The 22,559-nt window shown below is 29.5% G+C and overlaps 2 protein-coding genes and 1 long non-coding RNA gene across 3 annotated transcripts; all 3 read left to right on the forward strand.

The window, feature by feature from the left end:
• The first annotated feature begins 458 nt into the window (after window positions 1–458).
• On the forward strand, window positions 459–3,522 carry LOC114423454 (aspartyl protease family protein At5g10770-like). The gene is made up of 3 exons (XM_028390217.1): window positions 459–690; window positions 1,345–1,788; window positions 2,409–3,522. The coding sequence occupies exons 1-3, from the start codon at window positions 513–515 to the stop codon at window positions 3,242–3,244; spliced, it is 1,458 nt and encodes a 485-aa protein (XP_028246018.1). The 5' UTR covers window positions 459–512; the 3' UTR covers window positions 3,245–3,522.
• A 7,489-nt stretch (window positions 3,523–11,011) lies between these two features.
• Window positions 11,012–12,859, forward strand: LOC114422500. Its single transcript, XR_003668690.1, has 4 exons — window positions 11,012–11,883; window positions 12,151–12,261; window positions 12,382–12,469; window positions 12,656–12,859. It is a non-coding gene; the product is annotated as an uncharacterized LOC114422500 (long non-coding RNA).
• A 4,962-nt stretch (window positions 12,860–17,821) lies between these two features.
• Window positions 17,822–20,879, forward strand: LOC114423457 (aspartyl protease family protein At5g10770-like). The gene is made up of 3 exons (XM_028390219.1): window positions 17,822–18,106; window positions 18,669–19,112; window positions 19,780–20,879. The coding sequence occupies exons 1-3, from the start codon at window positions 17,929–17,931 to the stop codon at window positions 20,604–20,606; spliced, it is 1,449 nt and encodes a 482-aa protein (XP_028246020.1). The 5' UTR covers window positions 17,822–17,928; the 3' UTR covers window positions 20,607–20,879.
• Window positions 20,880–22,559: the final 1,680 nt, after the last annotated feature.

Raw genomic sequence — 22,559 nt, forward strand, 5'->3', positions numbered from 1 at the left:
CAATAAACAAATATTGACAACTTAAAGTGAAAATATATTTTATATACATTGAAAAAAAGATTTTTATGTAAAAATGCATACATATATTTGTGTACATACTTGCATTTGTTTGTATAAAGTTTAAGGAAACTCAATAATTATAGTTCAATTGAAAATATAAGTTGATTTTGTAAAAAAGATTTAGGTTCAATTTTCATATAATACATCTTTGAGAAGAAGTAATAGGCTTTTGGTGTGACTAATTCTCATCAATAATTAATCTCATTATCGCTAATTAAATGCCATACATATTGTGATAACAATCCAAAGCAATAGTGTTGACATTGATCAAGAATAACAAGCTTAATATTAATGAAGTAGTGTATTTTGGTATACATATTTATCAAGTGACGTTCAAGAATTAATAATCTACATATTTGGACCCGATCAACGAATTAGCCTATAAAGACCAAGTATTCCTTGAAGTTGTTGTATAACCAGGCTTATATATTAGCTATTAATCTTCAGTTGACATGCACATCCAAATGTCTTCTTTCCTCTTAGCATCGTTTGCACTTTTGTTTTGCATCTCCTCCTTGGAGAAGAGCTTTGCCTTTCAAGCAACAAAGGAAAGCAACAATCTTCGTCAATATCATTTTGTTCACCTCAACTCTCTATTTCCATCATCTTCTTGCAGCTCTTCTGCCAAAGGTCAATTCAATCTTCAATTCCTTGTGTATCCTCTCACCCCCTCAAATTAACATGGCTAAAATGCAAAATTTATAGGTGTTTTTTTATTATGTTTTTCAATAATAACTAGAGTTTTTCTTTGATAACTTAAGATAACAATCAAGTAAATATTTTAAAATGAAGTATTGAAGATAGACTCTTATTATAATTGAAGAGGAATGTTAATATACTCTCTCTACCACTCTTTATACTTTTTTTTAAAAAAAAAATCATCAACTTTAGTGAGACTTACTTTAAAATTAGAAGAGAAAATTATTAAATAAAACGTAAAGCATTCAAAAATATTTTTTTTATTAATAAATTTCAACTAAAAATTAACAAGGAATTTTTATCTAGCTGCATACCAAACCTAGATATAATTGACGTGTACTCGATAAAATGTAGAATTATATTTATTGATTGAAAAAATTAATAATTGATATCATAAAAAATGCATATAAATATGTAATAAATTACACAATCATTAAAATCTGGTTTCCTTTTAACTTTTAGCTGTGTGTTTTCTCTTAAGGACTCTTTCAAGTCATATCCTTATGTTAAATCAATTTTGATTATTCACTATAATATGATGGTTGATTAACAATCAATGATTTGGCAACACTAATTCTAATTTAGGTCCTAAAAGGAAAGCATCATTAGAAGTGGTACACAAACATGGCCCATGCTCCCAACTAAATCATAATGGCAAAGCAAAGACTACAATATCACCCACTGATATTATGAACCTAGACAATGAAAGGGTAAAGTATATTCAGTCCAGGCTCTCTAAGAATTTGGGTCGAGAAAATAGTGTGAAGGAATTGGATTCAACTACCCTACCCGCCAAGTCTGGTAGCCTTATTGGGTCTGCAAACTATTTTGTTGTTGTTGGTCTTGGTACACCCAAGAGGGACTTGTCACTTGTTTTTGACACAGGTAGTGATCTTACATGGACTCAGTGTGAACCCTGTGCTGGTTCTTGCTACAAGCAGCAAGATGCAATCTTTGATCCATCAAAGTCTTCATCGTATATCAATATCACATGCACATCTTCCCTCTGCACTCAACTCACTTCTGCGGGTAAATCTGTACTTTTGAATACAGAAATTAATGAAGAAAATATTTAAATTATTAGGATTACTGAGGTACTTATATAGTCTGATACCATCAAATGTTTAGATAGAAAACAACCATAATTTTACAATATCACAAATCCAAATATAGATGTAACTATTTAGACGGTTGCTTACTTGATGAAAAATTAAAAAAAAAAAGTGAAAATCAAGATACTGGTTTATCTAATACAGTATGTAAACAAATTCTCTCTCTCTCTCTCTCTCTCTCTCTCTCTCTCTCTCTCTCTCTCTATATATATATATATATATATATATATATATATATATATATTAAAAATTAATAATATTTGTTTTAATAATTTCTCCAACTTTGCATAATGTGACAAAAAGTAAAATGATTAGGTAGTATATTAACAAGTGTCCTTGTCCCAACCAAATCTTAAATGAGATGTGTATTTAATTTGTTCAATCTATGAGAAAAAATTATATTATAATTCTTAATTATATGTTATGTGATGATTAATTAGAAACCATGTGTGATGAAGATCATTTAATCATTTTTCAACGAGAAAGGGTTGCAATATTTGATTATATTATTATTTAATTAATTTTTTTTCCATGCAGGAATTAAGTCAGTATGCTCCTCATCCACGAATGCATGCATATATGGTATCCAATACGGTGACAATTCCACCTCCGTCGGCTTCTTGAGTCAGGAGCGCCTTACCATCACCGCCACCGACATCGTCGACGACTTCCTCTTCGGCTGCGGCCAAGACAACGAGGGCCTCTTCAGTGGCTCCGACGGCCTCATCGGCCTCGGCCGCCACCCCATTTCCTTTGTCCAACAAACCTCCTCAATTTACAACAAAATTTTCTCCTACTGTCTCCCCTCCACCTCCAGCTCCCTTGGCCACCTCACCTTCGGCGCTTCCGCCGCCACCAATGCTAACCTCAAATACACTCCCTTGTCCACAATCTCCGGCGACAACACCTTCTACGGTCTCGACATCGTCGGCATCTCCGTTGGCGGCACCAAGCTCCCTGCTGTCTCCTCCTCCACCTTCTCCGCCGGTGGCTCCATCATCGACTCCGGCACCGTGATCACGCGGCTGGCCCCGACCGCGTACGCCGCGCTCCGGTCGGCATTTCGGCAGGGTATGGAGAAGTACCCCGTTGCCAACGAGGACGGCCTATTTGACACGTGTTATGATTTCAGTGGGTATAAGGAGATTTCAGTTCCGAAGATAGATTTTGAATTTGCCGGTGGCGTCACGGTGGAGTTGCCATTGGTGGGGATATTCTATGTGGTAAGTGCGCAACAAGTGTGTTTGGCTTTTGCTGCAAATGGGAATGAGAATGATATTACGATATTTGGGAATGTGCAACAAAAAACACTAGAGGTCGTGTATGATGTTGAGGGTGGGAGGATAGGGTTTGGTGCTGCTGAGTGCAACTGAAGAGACTTTGATTAATAGTGGTGTTAATTAAACATGCTTTGGGCTGGTTAGGGAGCAAGAAATCTTAATTGGCTCTGGCATTTTTAATTACTAGTATATGAACAAATACTGAATAAAGGAAATGATGTGGGAAATATGGTGTAACATGTAGAATGGAGGGGATGTTATATTATATATATGACTCCCAACCATTGGGGTTGCTTGCAATTGCACATACATGGGTAATACTACCTATGGTTTTATATATATAAGTCCTTCAATTAATTCACACCATCTAATAGTTAACTTAGCTAAACATATTAAATTTATTAATAATTTATACTTTTTTCAATTCATATGTAAGTAAAATAAAATTAACTTTATAAAGAAAGTTAATTGAAATTATTTAATTTTACTAATTTAAAGTAAAATAATAAGATCATCTCTAAAATGTTTTTTTATTAAAACTTGATATTATAAATAAATAGAGTACTTAAATATAAAGTTCAATTAAATGAAAGATGTTTTAAGAATAATATCAAGCCGTGCGATTGCTTGCAATTGTACATATGTAAGGTGGAAATAAAATGTAAACTTGTCTTTGTTATTAATTAAATGCTTGTTGAATAAAGCGAAATTAAACGTCTTGCTTTGGGTTATTTATTTCGTTTTGTTGTTTAATTTTGATATCATATGTGGTAGAATTTTGTTTTTGATAATCTTTGTGATGTGTGTCAGAGAAAAAATAAATGCAGTGATAGATGTGGATTTGGCTCTTTTAAAATGGTGAGATACTCTTTAGAGAGCAGTTGATTAATCAACAATCAAATGACATATATATGATTACACATTGCAAGTAGATTAAAAAATCACTGGATCACAGCATCATTTAGTACGTAAAATATCTTGCAATGGAACAACAATTTGCCTAATATATATGTCATGGCTAGCTGTGCATGGGAATCCATTGACGCTGAGGATTTTAAAGCTTCCCGGAGTTTGGACTATGTACGTGTCTTTTAGGCTAATGCCACTTTCGAAATATATATATATATATATATATATATATATATGGTTTTGTAGTTTTGTAGTTTTTTTTGTTAATAAGTTTTCGTTCTTCATCATGCCAAGACATATGCATGGAAGAGGTTACACATGAATTACGAGAATGTTGATATGCTCTTTAAATTTCCATGGATGTGCAATAACAAGTCGATAAGAATAGAGAAACAATTTTATATAAAAAAAATAGAGAAAAAATACTTTTAAATTTAAAATGTTAAATAAAATATATAATTAACATTTTACGGCAAATCTCTTCCAAATTAAAATGAATTCAGCTTCAACCAGGGGAATAATAAATATATAGTTGGTCAATTTTGCTTTAGTTAAGTAATGAACCTATGCTTCCTTAAAAGCAAAAACTCCAAATCTTTAATTGTTATTTTTACCTTTCCGTCGTCAAACAAAAAAAGTGATGAATATATGCTTCCTTAAAAAATTCGGTCATTTTTCTCTTTTACAACTCGCAAAACAGTATATAAGAATCTAGAAGTCTTAAAAATGATTTTAGCCTTTTGGATTATTATTTTTTTAGTCTTTTAAAAAAAAAGAATTTTTTTGAACTTTAAATTTTCAAAAATATACTTTTACGCTCTCATATTCTTTGTGTTAATAGTGTTACAAATTATATTTTCATGGTTAGAAATATTTTTTAATTTAACTTCAGTAAAAATATTTTGTGATAGTTTAAAATCGTCAAAAATATATAAAAAATAATTAGAATATGTAAAAAAACAATGACTACCAAACCATTCAACTAAAATAATTTGGTAGTTTAAAATCATCATAAATCATTTTTTAAAAATAAATTTTAAAAAAATAAATTTTGACATTAAAAAACCCTTATAAATTGTGAAATCATGAACACAATGAGAATGAGAGAATGAAGTAAATTTTTTAAAAAAATTGAGAGACTAATAAAAAAATGGAGTAAAAAAATGATTATCCAAATTTTAAAGATAAAAAATATATTTAAATTAATTTAAAATAAAAGAAAAGATCATAAAAATGTTGAGAGTAAAGAATGTTTTTAACCTTTTTCCATCAACATTTTCTGCTGTTGTTGGTCAAAGCTATTGTTTTATTGGTTTCAACTAAGATCTTTTTTTGTTGATATCAACTAAGGTTATTTTTCAGCTGACATTATTTAGAGTTTTTTTTTTCAGTTGGCGTCAACCAAGGTTATTTTTTGCTGACATTGACCATAACTAATTTTTGGCACACAATGACTGATTTTTTTTGCCGATGTTGGTCAATGTTACTTTTTTGCTGATGATGGTTAGAATTTTTTTTGTCGATATCAATCGAGACTATTTTTTTAGCTAACATCTATTAGGTTTTATATGCTTGGCATTAGCCAATTATGCTTTCTGCCAACATCGACCAAAGCTATTTTTGGCTGACATTGACTACTCACTTTTTTTTTGTTGACTTCAGTTAAAGTTATTTTTCGATGAGGTCGTCCAAGACTATTTTTTCACCAAGGTCGACCAAAAAATATTATTGGCCGATGTTGATAACTAAAAACATGAACAATCGATGTCAGCCAAACATCACTGGTCAATGTCATCCAAAAAAAAAACTAGCCGACGTTAGACAAAAACTAGTCTCAACTGACATTATGTTAAAAAAACTCTAACCAATATCAGCTGAAAAAATATTCCTAGGCGACGTCGACCAAAAAAATCCTAAACAACACCAGTAAACAAATATCTCAAACCAATGCCAACAATAAAACCCAAGATGATGTTTCCAAGAAACATCACCAACCGACGTTGACCAAAAAAATCCTAGTCAACATAGATTGAAAAATAGCCTTAACAAAAAAATAGTCTTGACCGATGTCGACGAAAAAAAAATCGTAGCTGACATGACCAAAAAATAGTCTCGACTAACATTGATTGCAAAAAACCCTCATCGGCATCGACCAAAAGCTAGACTTGACTGATGTAGGACAAAAAATATCATAAGTTGACATTGTCCAAAAATATAGTTTAGACCAACATTGAAAAAAAATCTAGCTGACATCAACCAAAAAAAGCATCAGCTGAAAAGCATCATCAACGTTGGTTAAAAAAACTCTAGATGACAACAACAAAAAATAGCTCTAACCAACGTCGGCTTTAAAAATTTAGTCGGCATTGTCCGAAAAATAGTCTCGACCGATGTTGCCTGAGAAACATCATCAAATAAAGTTGAACAAAAAAACTCTAGCCAACATCTATCTACAAATAATCGCAGTCGACATCGGCTGAAAAATAGTCTCAGCTAATGTTAGCAAAATAATTACTTTTTTTTCAATCTTTGACCAGAGTTATTTTTGGAGGGATGCTTTAAAATTTAAAAATCCAATAAAACTCAATAACATATTCAAATAATTGAATTGGAAATCTAAAAAATTGGATTCGAATTTCAAACCTATCCATTAAAATGAATTTAAAATGATTTAGATATAATTGGTTACGAATTGATTTTATATAACCTGACTTTTTGAACACTCTAATAAAAACTAATTATTGTTTCCTTTTAAATGTGTAATTGGATAAAGGAACTCTATTCTTTCACTCACTTCCTAATTTACTTCGTAGAGCTTCTTAAAAGTATCAATGAATAATTTACTTCGAAGAGCTTCTTAAAAGTATTAATGAATGAGGTTCCTAATATACTTCAAAGAGGTTTTTAAAAGTTTTAATGGATGAGGTTTCAATGCTACATTACTCTAACATTGTTGTTTAAGATAAAAAAAAAAGAATAAATATTTATATCTCACAGCATAAGAAAGAGTATATAATAATGGATGTTCTTGTCAAGAAAAATAAAATAAAATTTATAATAAAAAATGATATTAACAAACTGTTTCAAATTCCTTAACTTATTATATTAATACTTAAATATTTATATTTCTCAGCATAAAAAAATATTTATATCTCTGCTGAATATTTAGTTACCTTAATCACTAAAATATTTTACAAATTTATTATGTTTTTCTATGGCAAAATTAAATTAAATTAATATGATTATGAGTGTGATCATTAAGGTAATTAAGTAAGCCAGCCTTTGATTTATTTGACCAACTTAAAAGTTTGTTTGATGAAAATATAATTATTCAGAAAAGGGGTTTATTTCTCTAATTTCTAGGATTTTATTAAAATCTATTTTATGTAGCATTTTATACTTAATTGATCTCCTAATATAGTCATTTTCTCATTTTTATCATCGTTATATTATTAAAATTTCTCTTTTAGACTTTTTATGTTTATAAATTGTTAATGCTCTAACACTTTCTCACTCTCTTGAAATTATCATTTCTATGATAATATAAAATCAGTAATATTATATTATAAATATATTTATATTATCCTATTTCATTCAATAAAATTTTAAAAATATTATCCTTTCTTTTAAGTTGATAAATTATTTGAAATAAGTTAAACTATGACAAGTGATATTTACTTGAAAATATACATAATTACCAAAGTAAGTTATCATCAACTGAGTCAATGTGCCTTTTTACATCCTTATATTTTTCAACTAGTTTAACATTTTATTTTACTAAATACTTTTGGTTTAGCCAGATAATTTATCGACTTACATCTAAATTTTCCGTTTTCAACTTCTAATAATTTTTCAGATTTCAACTAATGTATCCACTAGTTTTACTAAACATCTTCTATATATTCGACCATTCTTAGTTCGTACGATTGAAATGTGATTTTTTTTATACCTCTTTTTCTCCTTAATTAGTTTGTGGTAGGGACAAAGTTGTTTCGTCTAAATTTTAACAGTATGTGGTTTGGGATACAGTTGTTACACAGCAGGGTGAGAATGACTGAATGAGAGTTACAGTTGGATTGTAGTATAATTATTTCTCTTATTTGGATCTAAATTTTAACCAAATTAAACATCAATTATATAATATCAACTTGAAATTAATTTAACCATATGTTTCATAAAAGAATATCAGTAACCATTTTGCTTTGAATTAATTTCAGATTTTAAGGGTAAAATAACTATTTTTCCCTATATTTTTTTTAGTATGACCGTGTATAATATTGATAAATTAGCTCGGCCTTAATTATAAGTGCATGCATGATAAGCTCCAAACAAAAGAAATCACGTTTAGCCAAAAAAAAATAGGTGATATGTAGCTGTCTGATCATAATAGATTTAACTTAGACGTGTAGCACTTGTGAATCACAAACTCTTTAACTTAGACGTGTAGCTGTCTGATCATAATAGATAAATCATGTTTAATAAGATATGTTGGTTAATTTTTAACTGAAATAATTTTTTTTAATTTAATATTTTTTGACATTTTACTTAAACTAACATTTAGTTTCTAACTTTAATTTTTTTATATTTTCTTCCATTTTTATCTTTTATATATTTATCAAAATTTTTAATTATCTTTTAAATAAATTATAATTTTATTATTTTTATGTCATTTTGTAATTTTTAATTATTTTAAAATCATTTGTGATAGTTTAAAATCGTAATATATATATATATATATATATATATATATAATAGAATATGTAAAAAAAAACACAATGACTACCAAATCATTCAAGTAAAATAATTTGACAGTTTAAAATCATCATAAATCATTTTTTAAAAATAAATTTTTTAAAAAATAATTTTTGACATTAAAAAACCCTTATAAATTATGAAATCATGAACACAATGAGAATGAGAGAATGGAGAAAATTTTAAAAAAATTGAGAGACTAATAGAAAAATGATTTATTATGATGTTGGACAAAAATTAGTCTCAATGAGTTGAAAAAACTTTAACCAATATTGGCTGGAAAAATATCCCGAGACGACGTCAACAAAAAAAATCCTAGACAAAATTAGTAAACAAATATTCCAGACCAACGTTGGCCATAAAACTCTGGTTGATGTCTCCAAGAAACATCACCAACCGACATTGGCCAACAAAACCCTAGTCAACATAGATTGAAAAATGGCATCAACCAAAAAATATTCTTGATTGGAATCGACGAAAAAAAAAAAGTTGTAGCCGACGCGACGAAACAATAGTCTCGACTGACATCAATTGCAGAAAAAAAAATTGGACGAAATAGCTCCAACCAAAAGCTATTTCATAAGTTGACATCGATCAAAAGCTAGACTCGACTCATGTTGGACAAAAAATATCATAAGTTGACATTGACGAAAAATAGTTTCAACTAACATTGGAAAAAACCTAGACAACATCAAACGAAAAAAAATCATCAATCAACGTTGGTTAAAAAACTCTATATGACATCAACAAAAAATAACTCTGATCAACGTCGGCTAAAAAAAACTAGTCAGTATTGTCCAAAAAATAGTCTCGACCGATGTTGCCTGAGAAACATCATCAACTGACGTTGAACAAAAAAACTCTGGCAAACGTCTATATACAAATAGTCACAGTCGATGTCGACTGAAAAATAATTTCAACTAATGTTGGTAAAATAATTACCTTTTTTTTTCAACCTTGACGAGAGTTAATTTTTGAGGGATGCTTTAAAATCTAAAAATCCAATAAAATAACGTATCCAAATAATTGAATTGGATTTAAAATCTAAAAAATTGGATTTGAATTTCAAACCAATGCATTAAAATGAATTTAAAGTAATTTGGATATAGTTAGTTACGAATTGATTTTATATAACTTGATTTTTTGAACGCTCCTAATAAAAACTAACTATTGTTTCCTTTCAAATGTGTGATTTGATAAAGGAACTCTATTCTTTGACTCACTTCCTAATTTACTTCAAAGAGCTTCTTAAAAGTATTAATGAATGAGGTTCCTAATATACTTCAAAGAGGTTTTAAAAATATTAATGAATGAGGTTCCTAATATACTTCAAAGAGGTTTTAAAAAGTTTTAATGGATGAGGTTTCAATGCTACATTACTCTAACATTGTTGTTTAAGATAAAAAAAAAAGAATAAATTATATTTTTAATTGCACTTTTTACCTTTATTTTTTTTAATATTTTGATGATTTTTTTCTTAAAATTAATTCCACATATTTTACCCATAATTTTTAAAAAAATTGTGAATTTTATCATTTGTCATTCATTTATTAATAAACAAAAGTTATGAGTATAGTTTACCAAAAAAAAAAATAGTTAAGGACAAAATTTGTTAAAAAATAAAAAATGTTGGGTAAAAAAATTTCAAAAATTAAAAAGTTAGAAATAAACAATGTAATTATTTCAAAAGGAAGACGGCAGAAGATAAAATTCACACATTTTTAATAATTTGAGAAAAAGAATCTTAAATTAATTTGTTCAAGTGAAATTTATCAAAAAATTATAAAAGTTAAGAGTAAAAAATGCAATCAATCAATATCTATATACTAAGGTTGGAGTATGATGAATATACTAAAATGCCCATGGCTGAGGCTGCGACATGTGTCCCGCTCCGGTTAATAGAATTGAAATTTTGGAAATTTTGTAGGATTGACGCGTGTAGTTTTATTTTTTTCCTATACCTTGCCGTTTCTCCTTCTTCACTCCATCATTTTTTTGTTGCCTTCGCCACATGTCGCTTTCTAATTGACGGATTTAACGGCTCATTTAATTCCGCTTAATACTCTTTTGTTGCCTTCGCCACATGTCGCTTCCTAATTAGCAGATTTAACGACTCATTTAATTCCGCTTAATACTTACTCTTTCTTCTCTCTCCTGAGTTTTCTCCATTATTGCATTTTATCCCTCAATTTTCTCTTTCTTCATCTTTCTCTTCTGAGTCTTCTTCTCTTTTCCTTTTATTCTTTTTGTTTCTTCCTTCATGCAGGCGATTCTGACTCCATGCCCGCAAGTTGCTGAGGACGAGTTTTTACCGCAACACATTCACCTTAGGCATATTCTTCTTTTTTTCTTTTTTTTTTTCTTTCACGACAGCTTCGTATCTAATTTTTTTTAACCTTCCTTTTCTCTGCAAGTATTTTCCGCTATGGCTGAAGAATTTGTGAATGACTTTGTTCATCAAAACGACATCGTTGTCATAACCCACAATCTCCCCAAAGGTATTTTCTTTTTCTTCTGAATCTTCTTCTCTTTTCCTTCTATTCTTTTTGTTTCTTCCTTCATGCAGGCGATTCCGGCTCTATGTACCGCAACACATTCACCTCAGGTATTTCCTTCTTTTTTTCTTTTTTTTTTTCTTTCATGACAGCTTCGTATCTAATTTTTTTTAACCTTCCTTTTCTCTGCGAGTATTTTCCGCTATGGCTGAAGAATTTGTGAATGGCTTTGTTCATCAAAACGGCATCGCTGTCATAACCCATAATCCCCCCAAAGGTATTTTCTTTTTCTTCTGAATCTTCTTCTCTTTTCCTTTTATTTTTTTTGTTTCTTCCTTCATGCAGACGATTCCGGCTCCATGCCTGCAAGTTGCTGAGGACGAGTTTTTACCGCAACACATTGACCTCAGGTATTTCCTTTTTTTTTTCTTTTTTTTTTCTTTCACGACAGCTTCGTATCTAATTTTTTTTAACCTTCCTTTCCTCTGCGAGTATTTTTCTCTATGGCCGAAGAATTTGTGAATGGCTTTGTTCATCAAAACGACATCGCTGTCATAACCCACAATCCCCCCAAAGGTATTTTCTTCTTTCTTTTTCTTTTTCTTTCACAGCTTGGTATCTAATGTTTTTTTTTTTGTTTTTTTGGTGGTGTTGTTGATTTGTTGTTTAAATAAGAAAATCTTCCCATATTACATATGGGAGGAGAATATCTGTTAATTTGTTGTCTATGCATGAATATGATGGGAAGGGAAACATCACTTCAGATTTCAAACAAGCTCTCACAATTTTCCCTGATTGTCAGGTTATAATTACAACATATGATTTCTCTGTTTTCAAATACAGGTGATGGGGAGAAAAAGACCAAAATTTGGATAATATTAGCTATTGTGGTGGGGCTGATCTGCCTTGGAATCCATATATTTCTGGTATGGAGGTTTAAGAGAAAACCTAAAGGTAATATATTTATTTTCCTAAGTATTTTTTCTTATCCCTTTGATGAATGAATGACAAGGTGTTGCATACTGTTTTTTAATATTGATTTCTATATACTCTCTCTTCCTTTCTATTTGCCAGCAATTTCATCAGTTTTTGGTTACAACAACAATAGCGAAAATACCAGTCTTTGATCTAACGAGGAGTACATACTTATCATAAATTTCAGGTGAGTTAGGCTTGGAAGGGAATCAACTCAATTTTAACTACATTCTAGCAGATTATTAACATGGAAAAGTATTCTTACCCTTTGAAATTGCTTAATCAACTCAATTTTGTTATGTTGTGTGTCTTTGTGTATAAAGTTTTTAATTGTTATTTATATTAGTTTTTTTTATTATTATTGTGCCCATAGAAAGTAAAGGGGGGAGAAGATCGCAGTGGCTATGGCATGGAGCTGAAGGAGGTTGGCGTTGTTCATTAGTTCAGTCTGGAAGTTGAAAACGACATCGTTAGAGACAAAGTGGGGACCACACGACACTGCGAATTTCATAATCAAAATCTTTTATCCCGATTTTAATTTTATTAATTTAATACTAATATTGTATGCAAGTAATTGTATAAAAATATAATATACATATATCACAACACACGTTAAATCTATTAAAAAAAATCTAAATTTGATCACAACAAATTTATACACGGTTAATTAAATTATTAAAAGAAAAAAATGAAATATAACAAATGATATGAAAGAAAAAAGATCTAAATTTGATCCCAGATAATTTATACACAATTAATTAAATTATTAAAATGAAAAATGAAATATAATAAATGACATGAAAGAAAGATAAAAATATTGTATAAATAAAATATTATATGAATATACAATTATTTGGCTAAAAATATATATCTTATCTGTTTGTAACAGGAATATGCCAAAAGTAAAAATAGATTTTTTTATTGGGAAATATTTAATAGTTTGTAAATATAAAACTATTCAATACTTATACTTTTTGAAATACTTGATACTTTGAATGTATTGACGAAATATAGAAATCCTTAATTAATTGTGGTCTGAAACTTTCCTTTCTTCGAATACAAAATTCCTTTAATCGTGACATGAAACTTTCCTTTCATCGAATAGCCGCAAAGGAAAGGAGACACGTGGCATGAACGATGAACCACACACACACATCGCATTCTCTTATTGCCATTGGGTCGGTGGTCAACTTTTCATTCTTTCTCTAAGGAATATTGCATCTTCCTATTATAGTTATGCTACTAATAAAATATGGATCCCTTTACACCTTAGTTATAATAATATTTTTTACAGAATAAAAATACTCTAAAAAGTGTATTATTTAATATATTAACAACATAAATATTTTTTATTTGTATTCTTAAAATCTTATTAAATATTTTAAGGACACTTAAAATATTTAGTTATTTTTATTGTGTACAAAAACTACCTTAAAACAATAATATAGATTACTTATAGTGTGTTTAGATAACACCCAGAGTTGATTAGGAAAAAAAAACACTAGAATCAATTTTATTTCACAAAATCAAGACATCATGAAAAAGTACAAATAATTATTTGTTATTTGGCGCAGACTAAAATAACTTTCTTTGTAATTGTTGGTGAAATAAACATAATCGAATATCAAGGAGCAGTGAAGTATTCAATGTGGTTTTCGATTTTTCTATAAGGACTGCGACTATGTGAAAAGATAACTTAAAAAAGAATACCATTTCTCCTTAAATTACTAAGGCCAAATTCAGATGAGTTTATTAAGATACTTACAAGAAAATAAAATGAAATTAATTAAAAGGGTAAGCAAATCAAACTCTTTTCATAAGTTAAAATTTATTTATACACCTCAAACTTTTTAGAAACTTTCTTATTTAACTTCTCCATTGAGGTACATAAGTTAAATTATAAGAGAAGATCGATGTATTTTACCTCCTTAAATCATTTTATATCTTTCTCATGAGTGTTTGTTGAGAAATTTATTTAAATTAAATTAGTCCTAAATTTAGAAAGAATAGAGGGGATGCTCAAGTTCTGCTATTTCATATTGTTTTGATTTTGTACAATAAAGCTATGTAATCATGATGCTTTTCTTTAATTATTATGTTTTTTCAAAAAAAATATTTATTATGGCTCTCAGAACCTTTTATTTCCTTTCATGAACTTCTGGGACTGATATGATGAAAATAACTTTCTACAAAGCTGCTTTTTCCAACTATCTGCAGTAATTTCATAAATACCAGTTTCCATTCAATTACATGTTTGTCATGCTGAGATTCACACGGGACATAAATCACGTCGGTAGTGTAATGAAAATTAGAAATTTTCCTTACTTTCTCTTTTTGTATTTAATTAATTAATTTATTTATTGTTATTATTATTATTATTATTATTATTATTATTATTATTATTATTATTATTATTATTATTATTATTATTATTATCATTATGTGTTGTTGATTTAACTTTAGCAAGTGTGTTTATTTTTTATCTTATTAACTTTTCAACTTATTATATATCCTTTTTGATGTTTTATTTTTTAAATCAGACATATACAATAGCGAGTAATTATATAAAAAATTATCTATTTGGCACTTTAAAAAATAATAGTGAGTAATTTTAAATTTGTGGCACTTTAAAAATTATTTATTTTTCACATGGGATATATTTTCTTTCCAACATTTTAATAGATTTGTATTTAGAATTGTATATTTATATGTGTATAGTTTCTTTTTTAAATAACACTGATATTCGAGCATTATAGATTTATATATGAAATCCTCTTTTGACATGTCTCTTTTGGTGCTCACAATTATGCATTTTCTGATCATGTTCATTAGGACATTTATCAGTTGCAACTTATGCATTTTTTGATCATCTTCATTGGGACATTTATTGGTTGTAGGTTATGTCCTTGATCAAATGTCAAGATAATATTTTTGGGTATATTTTTATATTTCTTATTTTAATTCTAAATTTGTGTCACTTTTGAAATTATTTATTTGTAGGGAAGATCTCCCCATACGAACAAACAAAAAAAGGGGCTGTGAAAAGATTACCAAAGAAAAATAAAATCCTCATTTGGCATGCCTCGACTGAGCTTACCAAAGACAAACAATACCACAACACACAACTAACATATTACAATTTGTTGTCATCAAAGTGACTATCACGAAAAAATTTGGAAAATAACCTTTAGAAAAGAGAGGAAGTGACAATAATTTTCATTTTATATATAATTTATTTTTTTTATTTACTATGAACAATCTCCCTTTTACCAACATTATAAATATATATTTATCTAATCTTCAATTATATTACTCTAATTGCAAGTTTATTAACCAAAGGACCAATGCTATGCACGGATTAGAGACTAGTTAGATCTAAAAATCATACACATTTAAAAAAGTTAAAGCATCAGAGTTAAAATTATATTTAAACCAAAAATTAATAGATAGAAAATAATGTGATTGAAGAAAGTCCGATGACGTTACACCACCAAGACGTGAAAACCTCCATTCAGAATCCCAAGGTCGTCCCCGATCTACACGTTTGAGCTTGACTTAGAGTCAACTGACTTTGTACAAGCATAAGTCAAGTCACGTTAGTCGATGGGATTCGTTGTGCATATTGCGGTGGAATCTTTGATCTTATCTTCAATTTTTTTATTTTATTTTACACTAGGATATATTTAAAGAATTTCATACAACTGTTATATTTTTTTTAATAAGAATAACTTTTGGTAAAGTTATTTCTCACTCTATATATGTATGTTTTAATTTTTTTTTAAAAAACTAGAACAATATTTGAATGTAAATACCTGTTAGTATCACATTACGATTGATGTAAATTAAGATTAGTTGGAATAAGTGATAATGAGTTATATCTTTTAATTAATTAATTTAGAATTTGAATTATAATTTTTGATGTAAAATAAATCATGTTGAGATGTAAATGTTTATTTATGTCTCATAATTTTTAATAAAGATTAGTTATATTTTTCAGTGATAAATATTGAGTAAATAAATATTTTGGTTATTGACTTTTAACTTATTTTATAAATTAATTCCTATCTTTTTGAAATGTAAAAAATAATCTATATTTTTGCATAAATTTTATAAAATAGTATTTTTCATTAGATACGAAAATAATACCGTTAGTAAAATATATTATTGGCAATTATAATATCACTTAAAGTATCCAATGACAAATTATCTCATATTCTGACATACTGGACTGCAAACTATAAAAAATTATCAAATATTTTCTTCTTGCTTTTTCTTCCTCAAACTAGATTTCTAATTGATGGGCTGCATATCCTAAGTTTTCAAGAAATTAAAACCTTTCTTGACCTAAATAAAGAGATTGAGATTCACAGGAGTCTATTAGCAGATTGAGAATGTGGTGAACAAAAAAAAATAAAGCGCCTATCTCACTCTTTTTTTCCTCCGGAGTCTTAAATTTTTCTTCACTATCAATCTTGTGCCATTCTTTATCCTTTAGTTCTGGCATACACAGTAACATCATGTCCATTAAAGAATGCTTTGTGTTCCTTTTCGACCCTTATAATATTTGACACTGTCCCTGGTTTCAATGTGAGGGAAATCATGAATGTTTGCGTGGTGGGGTGCACACTGAAGTTGGCATTTTGAGTGATGGACCCAGCATCAACCAAAAACAGTGGGTTTATATAAGCTTTTTTGTGATAAGAGTGTGGATGGGACACCATACATCATCACCGTACGTCACACTGTATTGTGATGATAAATCCCAAATTCCTGTGTCAGGGGTAGTGAATTTATTTATTTTAAAAAATAATGATCACAAATTTATTTAGTTACCCACAAATCAATGTTTTTTTGTTTTTTCAGTTAATTGATTCCTCTCGATAACCTAATTTGAGGGGAAAAAAGCAACTAGAGAAGAAAATATCTACATATATGTCACAGAAACAGTTTGTCACGACGTTAGATAATTTATGTGGTATTAAAATTATCAACCATATATTTCATTAACGATATTATTTTTAAATTTAATAATAATAATTATTTTTATAAATTTATATAAATATTTACATATATGTCACAGAAACAGTTTGTCACGACGTTAGATAATTTATGTGGTATTAAAATTATCAACCATATATTTCATTAACGATATTATTTTTAAATTTAATAATAATAATTATTTTTATTAAAAACTAATTTTTAAAATGGACAGAAGTTAGAGACTAAAATACTTATTTTCTGATAAATATTTCTTACTTATACCAAGATAAAAATAAAAAAAGTACTGCCATTGATGTTCTCAATCTTATTCTCTTTTACTATGATAAATTATAGCACAGAAAGGCAGGCCTGCATTACGGAATGCCAAAAATACTTTTCCAGCGTTGCTTTTGTCTGGTACTTTCGTCAGTTTCTTCGAATTTTCTCAACAATGCTAAGCAATAGTGTTGACATTGACCAAGAATAACAAGCTTAATATTAATGAAGTAGTGTATTTTGGTATACATATTTATTTATCAAGTGAGGTTCAAGAATTCATCATCTATATACTTGTACCAGATCAATGAATTAGCCTATAAAGACCAAGTATTCCTTGGAGTTGTTGTATAACCAGGCTTATATATTAGCTATTAATCTTCAGTTGACATGCACATCCAAATGTCTTCTTTCCTCTTAGCTTCGCTTGCACTTTTGTTTTGCATCTCCTCCTTGGAGAAGAGCTTTGCCTTTCAAGCAACAAAGGAAAGCAACAATCTTCGTCAACATCATTTTGTTCACCTCAACTCTCTATTTCCATCATCTTCTTGCAGCTCTTCTGCCAAAGGTCAATCCAATCTTCAATTCCTTGTTTTTTTATTATGTTTTTGAATAATAACTAGAGTTTCTCTTTGATAATTTAAGTTAACAATCAAGTAAATCTTTTTATATGAAGTATTGAAGAGAGACTCTTATTCTAATTGAAGAGGAATGTTAATATACTCTCTCTACCACTCTTTCTAGTGAGACTTTCTTTAAAAGTTAGAAGAGAAAATTATTAAATAAAACATAAAACATTCAAAAATTAATAATTTTTAATAAATTTCAGCTAAAAATTAACAAGGAATTTTTATCTAGCTAAAAATTGCATACCAAACCTAGATATAATTGATGTGTACTCGATAAGATGTAGAATTATATTGATTGATTGAAAAAATTAATAATTGATATCATTACAAATGCATATAAATATGTAATAAATTACACAATCATTAAAATCTGATTTCCTTTTAACTTTTAGCTGTGTGTTTTCTCTTAAGGACTCTTTCAAGTCAAATCAATTTGATTATTCACTTTAATATGATGGTTGATTAACAATCAATGATTTGGCAACACTAATTCTAATTCAGGTCCTAAAAGGAAAGCATCATTAGAAGTGGTGCACAAACATGGCCCATGCTCCCAACTAAATCATAGTGGCAAAGCAGAGGCTACAATATCACACAATGATATTATGAACCTAGACAATGAAAGGGTAAAGTATATTCAGTCCAGGCTCTCTAAGAATTTGGGTGGAGAAAATAGAGTGAAGGAATTGGATTCAACTACCCTACCCGCCAAGTCTGGTAGACTTATTGGGTCTGGAAACTATTATGTTGTTGTTGGTCTTGGTACACCCAAGAGGGACTTGTCACTCACTTTTGACACAGGTAGTTATCTTACATGGACTCAGTGTGAACCCTGTGCTGGTTCTTGCTACAAGCAGCAAGATCCAATCTTTGATCCATCAAAGTCTTCATCGTATACCAATATCAAATGCACATCTTCGCTCTGCACTCAATTCCGTTCTGCGGGTAAATCTTTACTTTTGAATACAGAAAATATTTAAATTATTGGGATTACTATAAGTGCCTGAGTAATCGTAATAATTATATATATAGTCTGCTACCATCAAATGTTTAGATAGAAAACAACCATAATTTTACAATATCACAAATCCATCAAATATAGATCTAAGTATTTAGACGGTTGCTTACTTGATGAAAAATAAAAAATAAAATAAAAAGTAAAAATCAGGAAACTGGTGTTAAAAATAAAGATGCGATGCAACTTTCTTTTTTTCTTTTCTGATCTCTCGCTCACACATGCACACGGATTAATACAGAGTGGTCCTAGACCAATACTTGTTCATGTTCTAGCCAATGTTTATCTAATACACTATGTAAACAAATTATGTATATATATACATTTTAAAAAAATTAATAACATATTTTTTAATAATTTCTCCAACTTTGCATAATGTGACAAAAATTAAAATAATTAGGTAGTACATGATTAACAAGTGTCATTGTCCCAACCAAATTTTATGAGAAAAAATTATATATATTATAATTCTTAATTATATGTTATGTGATGATTAATTAGAAACCGTGTGTGATGAAGATCATTTAATCATTTTTCAACGAGAAGGGTTGCAATATTTGATTATATTATTATTTAATTAATTTTTTTTCCATGCAGGATGCTCCTCATCCACAGATGCATCATGCATATATGACGTCAAATACGGTGACAATTCCATCTCCCGCGGCTTCTTGAGTCAGGAGCGCCTTACCATCACCGCCACCGACATCGTCCACGACTTCCTCTTTGGCTGTGGCCAAGACAACGAGGGCCTCTTCAGGGGCACCGCCGGCCTCATGGGCCTCAGCCGCCACCCCATTTCCTTTGTCCAACAAACCTCCTCAATTTACAACAAAATTTTCTCCTACTGTCTCCCCTCCACCCCCAGCTCCCTTGGCCACCTCACCTTCGGCGCTTCCGCCGCCACCAATGCTAACCTCAAATACACTCCCTTTTCCACAATCTCCGGCGAAAACTCCTTCTACGGTCTCGACATCGTCGGCATCTCCGTTGGCGGCACCAAACTCCCTGCTGTCTCCTCCTCCACCTTCTCCGCCGGTGGCTCCATCATCGACTCCGGCACCGTGATCACGCGGTTGCCTCCGACCGCGTACGCCGCGCTCCGGTCGGCATTTCGGCAGTTTATGATGAAGTACCCCGTTGCCTATGGGACCCGCCTATTTGACACGTGTTATGATTTCAGTGGGTATAAGGAGATTTCAGTTCCGAGGATAGATTTTGAATTTGCCGGTGGCGTCACGGTGGAGTTGCCACCGGTGGGGATACTCTATGTGGAAAGTGCGCAACAAGTGTGTTTGGCTTTTGCTGCAAATGGGAATGGCAATGATATTACGATATTTGGGAATGTGCAACAAAAGACACTAGAGGTCGTGTATGATGTTGAGGGTGGGAGGATAGGGTTTGGTGCTGCTGGGTGCAACTGAAGTTAGTTTGATTAATAGTGGTGTTAATTAAACATGCTTTGGGCTTGTTAGGGAGGAAGAAATCTTAATTGGCTCTGGCATTTTTAATTACTATTGTTGTTGTTACTGGAAAGTACTCTAAAACATATGAAAAAATAAATAAAGGAAATGATGTGGGAAATATGGTGTAACATGTAGAATGGAGGGGGTGTTATATTATACATATGACTCCCAACCATTGGGGTTGCTTGCAATTGCACATACATGGCTAATACTACCTATGGTTTTATAATAGTTAACTTAGCTAAACATATTAAATTTATTAATAATTTATACTTTGTTGAACTCATAAGTAAAAAAAAAAACTAATTTTACACTAATAAAGTTAGTTGAAATAATTTAATTTTATTAATTTAAAGTAAAATAGTAAGATTATGTCTACAAAAATTTTATTAGAATTTGATATCACGAATAAATAAAATACATAAAAATAGAATTTAATTAAATATATTTTTTAAAAAAATAATATTATTAAATAAGGATAAATAATTAGATTTGTTTATATTTAAATTCAAGCCCTTAAAAAAATTAAAATTATCAAAGAATGGAATATGTCACAAAATAAACATAAAAGCGTCGTACGAAGATTTTGTGACTAGCAAATGCTCTCACAAATTTTGGCGTCCTATAAGCACTTAAGTGAGGGACTTTTTGTCCCGTCACATGCAATGACAGAATCTATTGTGATTCATCTACCTCAACCCCCACTAGACCAATCTTGTGTGTAGAATGTGAGAATAAATAATCATTTTTCTATGTAAATTTGTAAATAACAATAATACATTAAAATCAAATATAATGAATAAACAAGCTAAATAATTATGAATTTTGCTTGATATCTCATAATATCCAGTAGTGAATATATTAACAACATTCAAAGTTTTGTTTAACATCCAAAGTCCTAAAATACCTATTTTATAAATATCTATTTAAAGTCTTATAATTTGTAACATAAGTAGAATATATAATTAATTTTCAAACACCCATATTATCATCTAATTCATCATCTTGTTGATCACGTGTAGGAAGTTATGGACCACATTGAATTGGTTGAGATCTTTGACCAACTGAAACATTCTCCATAAATCAAGTCATTTTTGCTCACAAAACAAATGGCCCTCTTGTAATTCAACAAACATGTCTTTCAAGTTCTTATCTTTTTCAATCAAATCGAAAACTTTAGCTTTCATTTTCTCATATTCATACGATGAGAAACCATAAGATGATATGGATGAGAAAGAAAGCTTGTATTTCCTTGCCTCTAAACCTAGACCAAATATCAATCGTTAGATCCCTTAAGATATAAAACCTTTTTTTTCTTATATATGAGTTTAGAGGAATTATTACTGTTTCAAAATTATCCTTTATTTTTTTCTACTTAATTATTTCTTACCTAATTAGTCGTAGTCGACATCTACTAAAAAATAGTCTCAATTAATATTGGTAAAATAATTACCTTTTCGACCTTGACCAGAGTTTTTTTTTCCTAAGGGATGCTTTAAAATTTAAAAATTCAATAAAATTTAATAACATATTTTGGATATAGTTAGTTACGGAATGATTCTATATAATCTAATTATATAACCTGATTTCTTGAAAACTCCTAATAAAAACCAATTATTGTTTCCTTTCAAATGTGTGATTTGATAAAGGAACTCTATTCTTTGACTCACTTCCTAATTTACTTAGAAGAGTTTCTTAAAAGTATTAATGAATGAGGTTCCTAATATATTTCAAAGAGGTTTTTAAAAGTTTTATTGGATGAGGTTTCAATGCTACATTACTCTAGCATTGTTGTTTAAGATAAATAAAAAGGAATAAATTATATTTTTAATTGCACTTTTTATCTTTATTTTTTAAAAAAATTTGATGATTTTTTTCTTAAAATTAATTTGTCATATTTTAGTCCTAATT

Source organism: Glycine soja, chromosome 8, assembly GCF_004193775.1.
Source record: "Glycine soja cultivar W05 chromosome 8, ASM419377v2, whole genome shotgun sequence".
Classification (NCBI taxonomy): Eukaryota; Viridiplantae; Streptophyta; class Magnoliopsida; order Fabales; family Fabaceae; genus Glycine; species Glycine soja.

Bases quoted from the DNA above. Each gene is read 5' to 3' on its own strand.
- LOC114423454 (XM_028390217.1), top strand. From the start codon at position 513: ATGCACATCCAAATGTCTTCTTTCCTCTTAGCATCGTTTGCACTTTTG. The intron at 691-1,344 runs GTCAATTCAATC...ATTCTAATTTAG, and splicing joins TTGCAGCTCTTCTGCCAAAG to GTCCTAAAAGGAAAGCATCA. The intron at 1,789-2,408 runs GTAAATCTGTAC...TTTTCCATGCAG, and splicing joins CACTCAACTCACTTCTGCGG to GAATTAAGTCAGTATGCTCC.
- LOC114423457 (XM_028390219.1), top strand. From the start codon at position 17,929: ATGCACATCCAAATGTCTTCTTTCCTCTTAGCTTCGCTTGCACTTTTG. The intron at 18,107-18,668 runs GTCAATCCAATC...ATTCTAATTCAG, and splicing joins TTGCAGCTCTTCTGCCAAAG to GTCCTAAAAGGAAAGCATCA. The intron at 19,113-19,779 runs GTAAATCTTTAC...TTTTCCATGCAG, and splicing joins CACTCAATTCCGTTCTGCGG to GATGCTCCTCATCCACAGAT.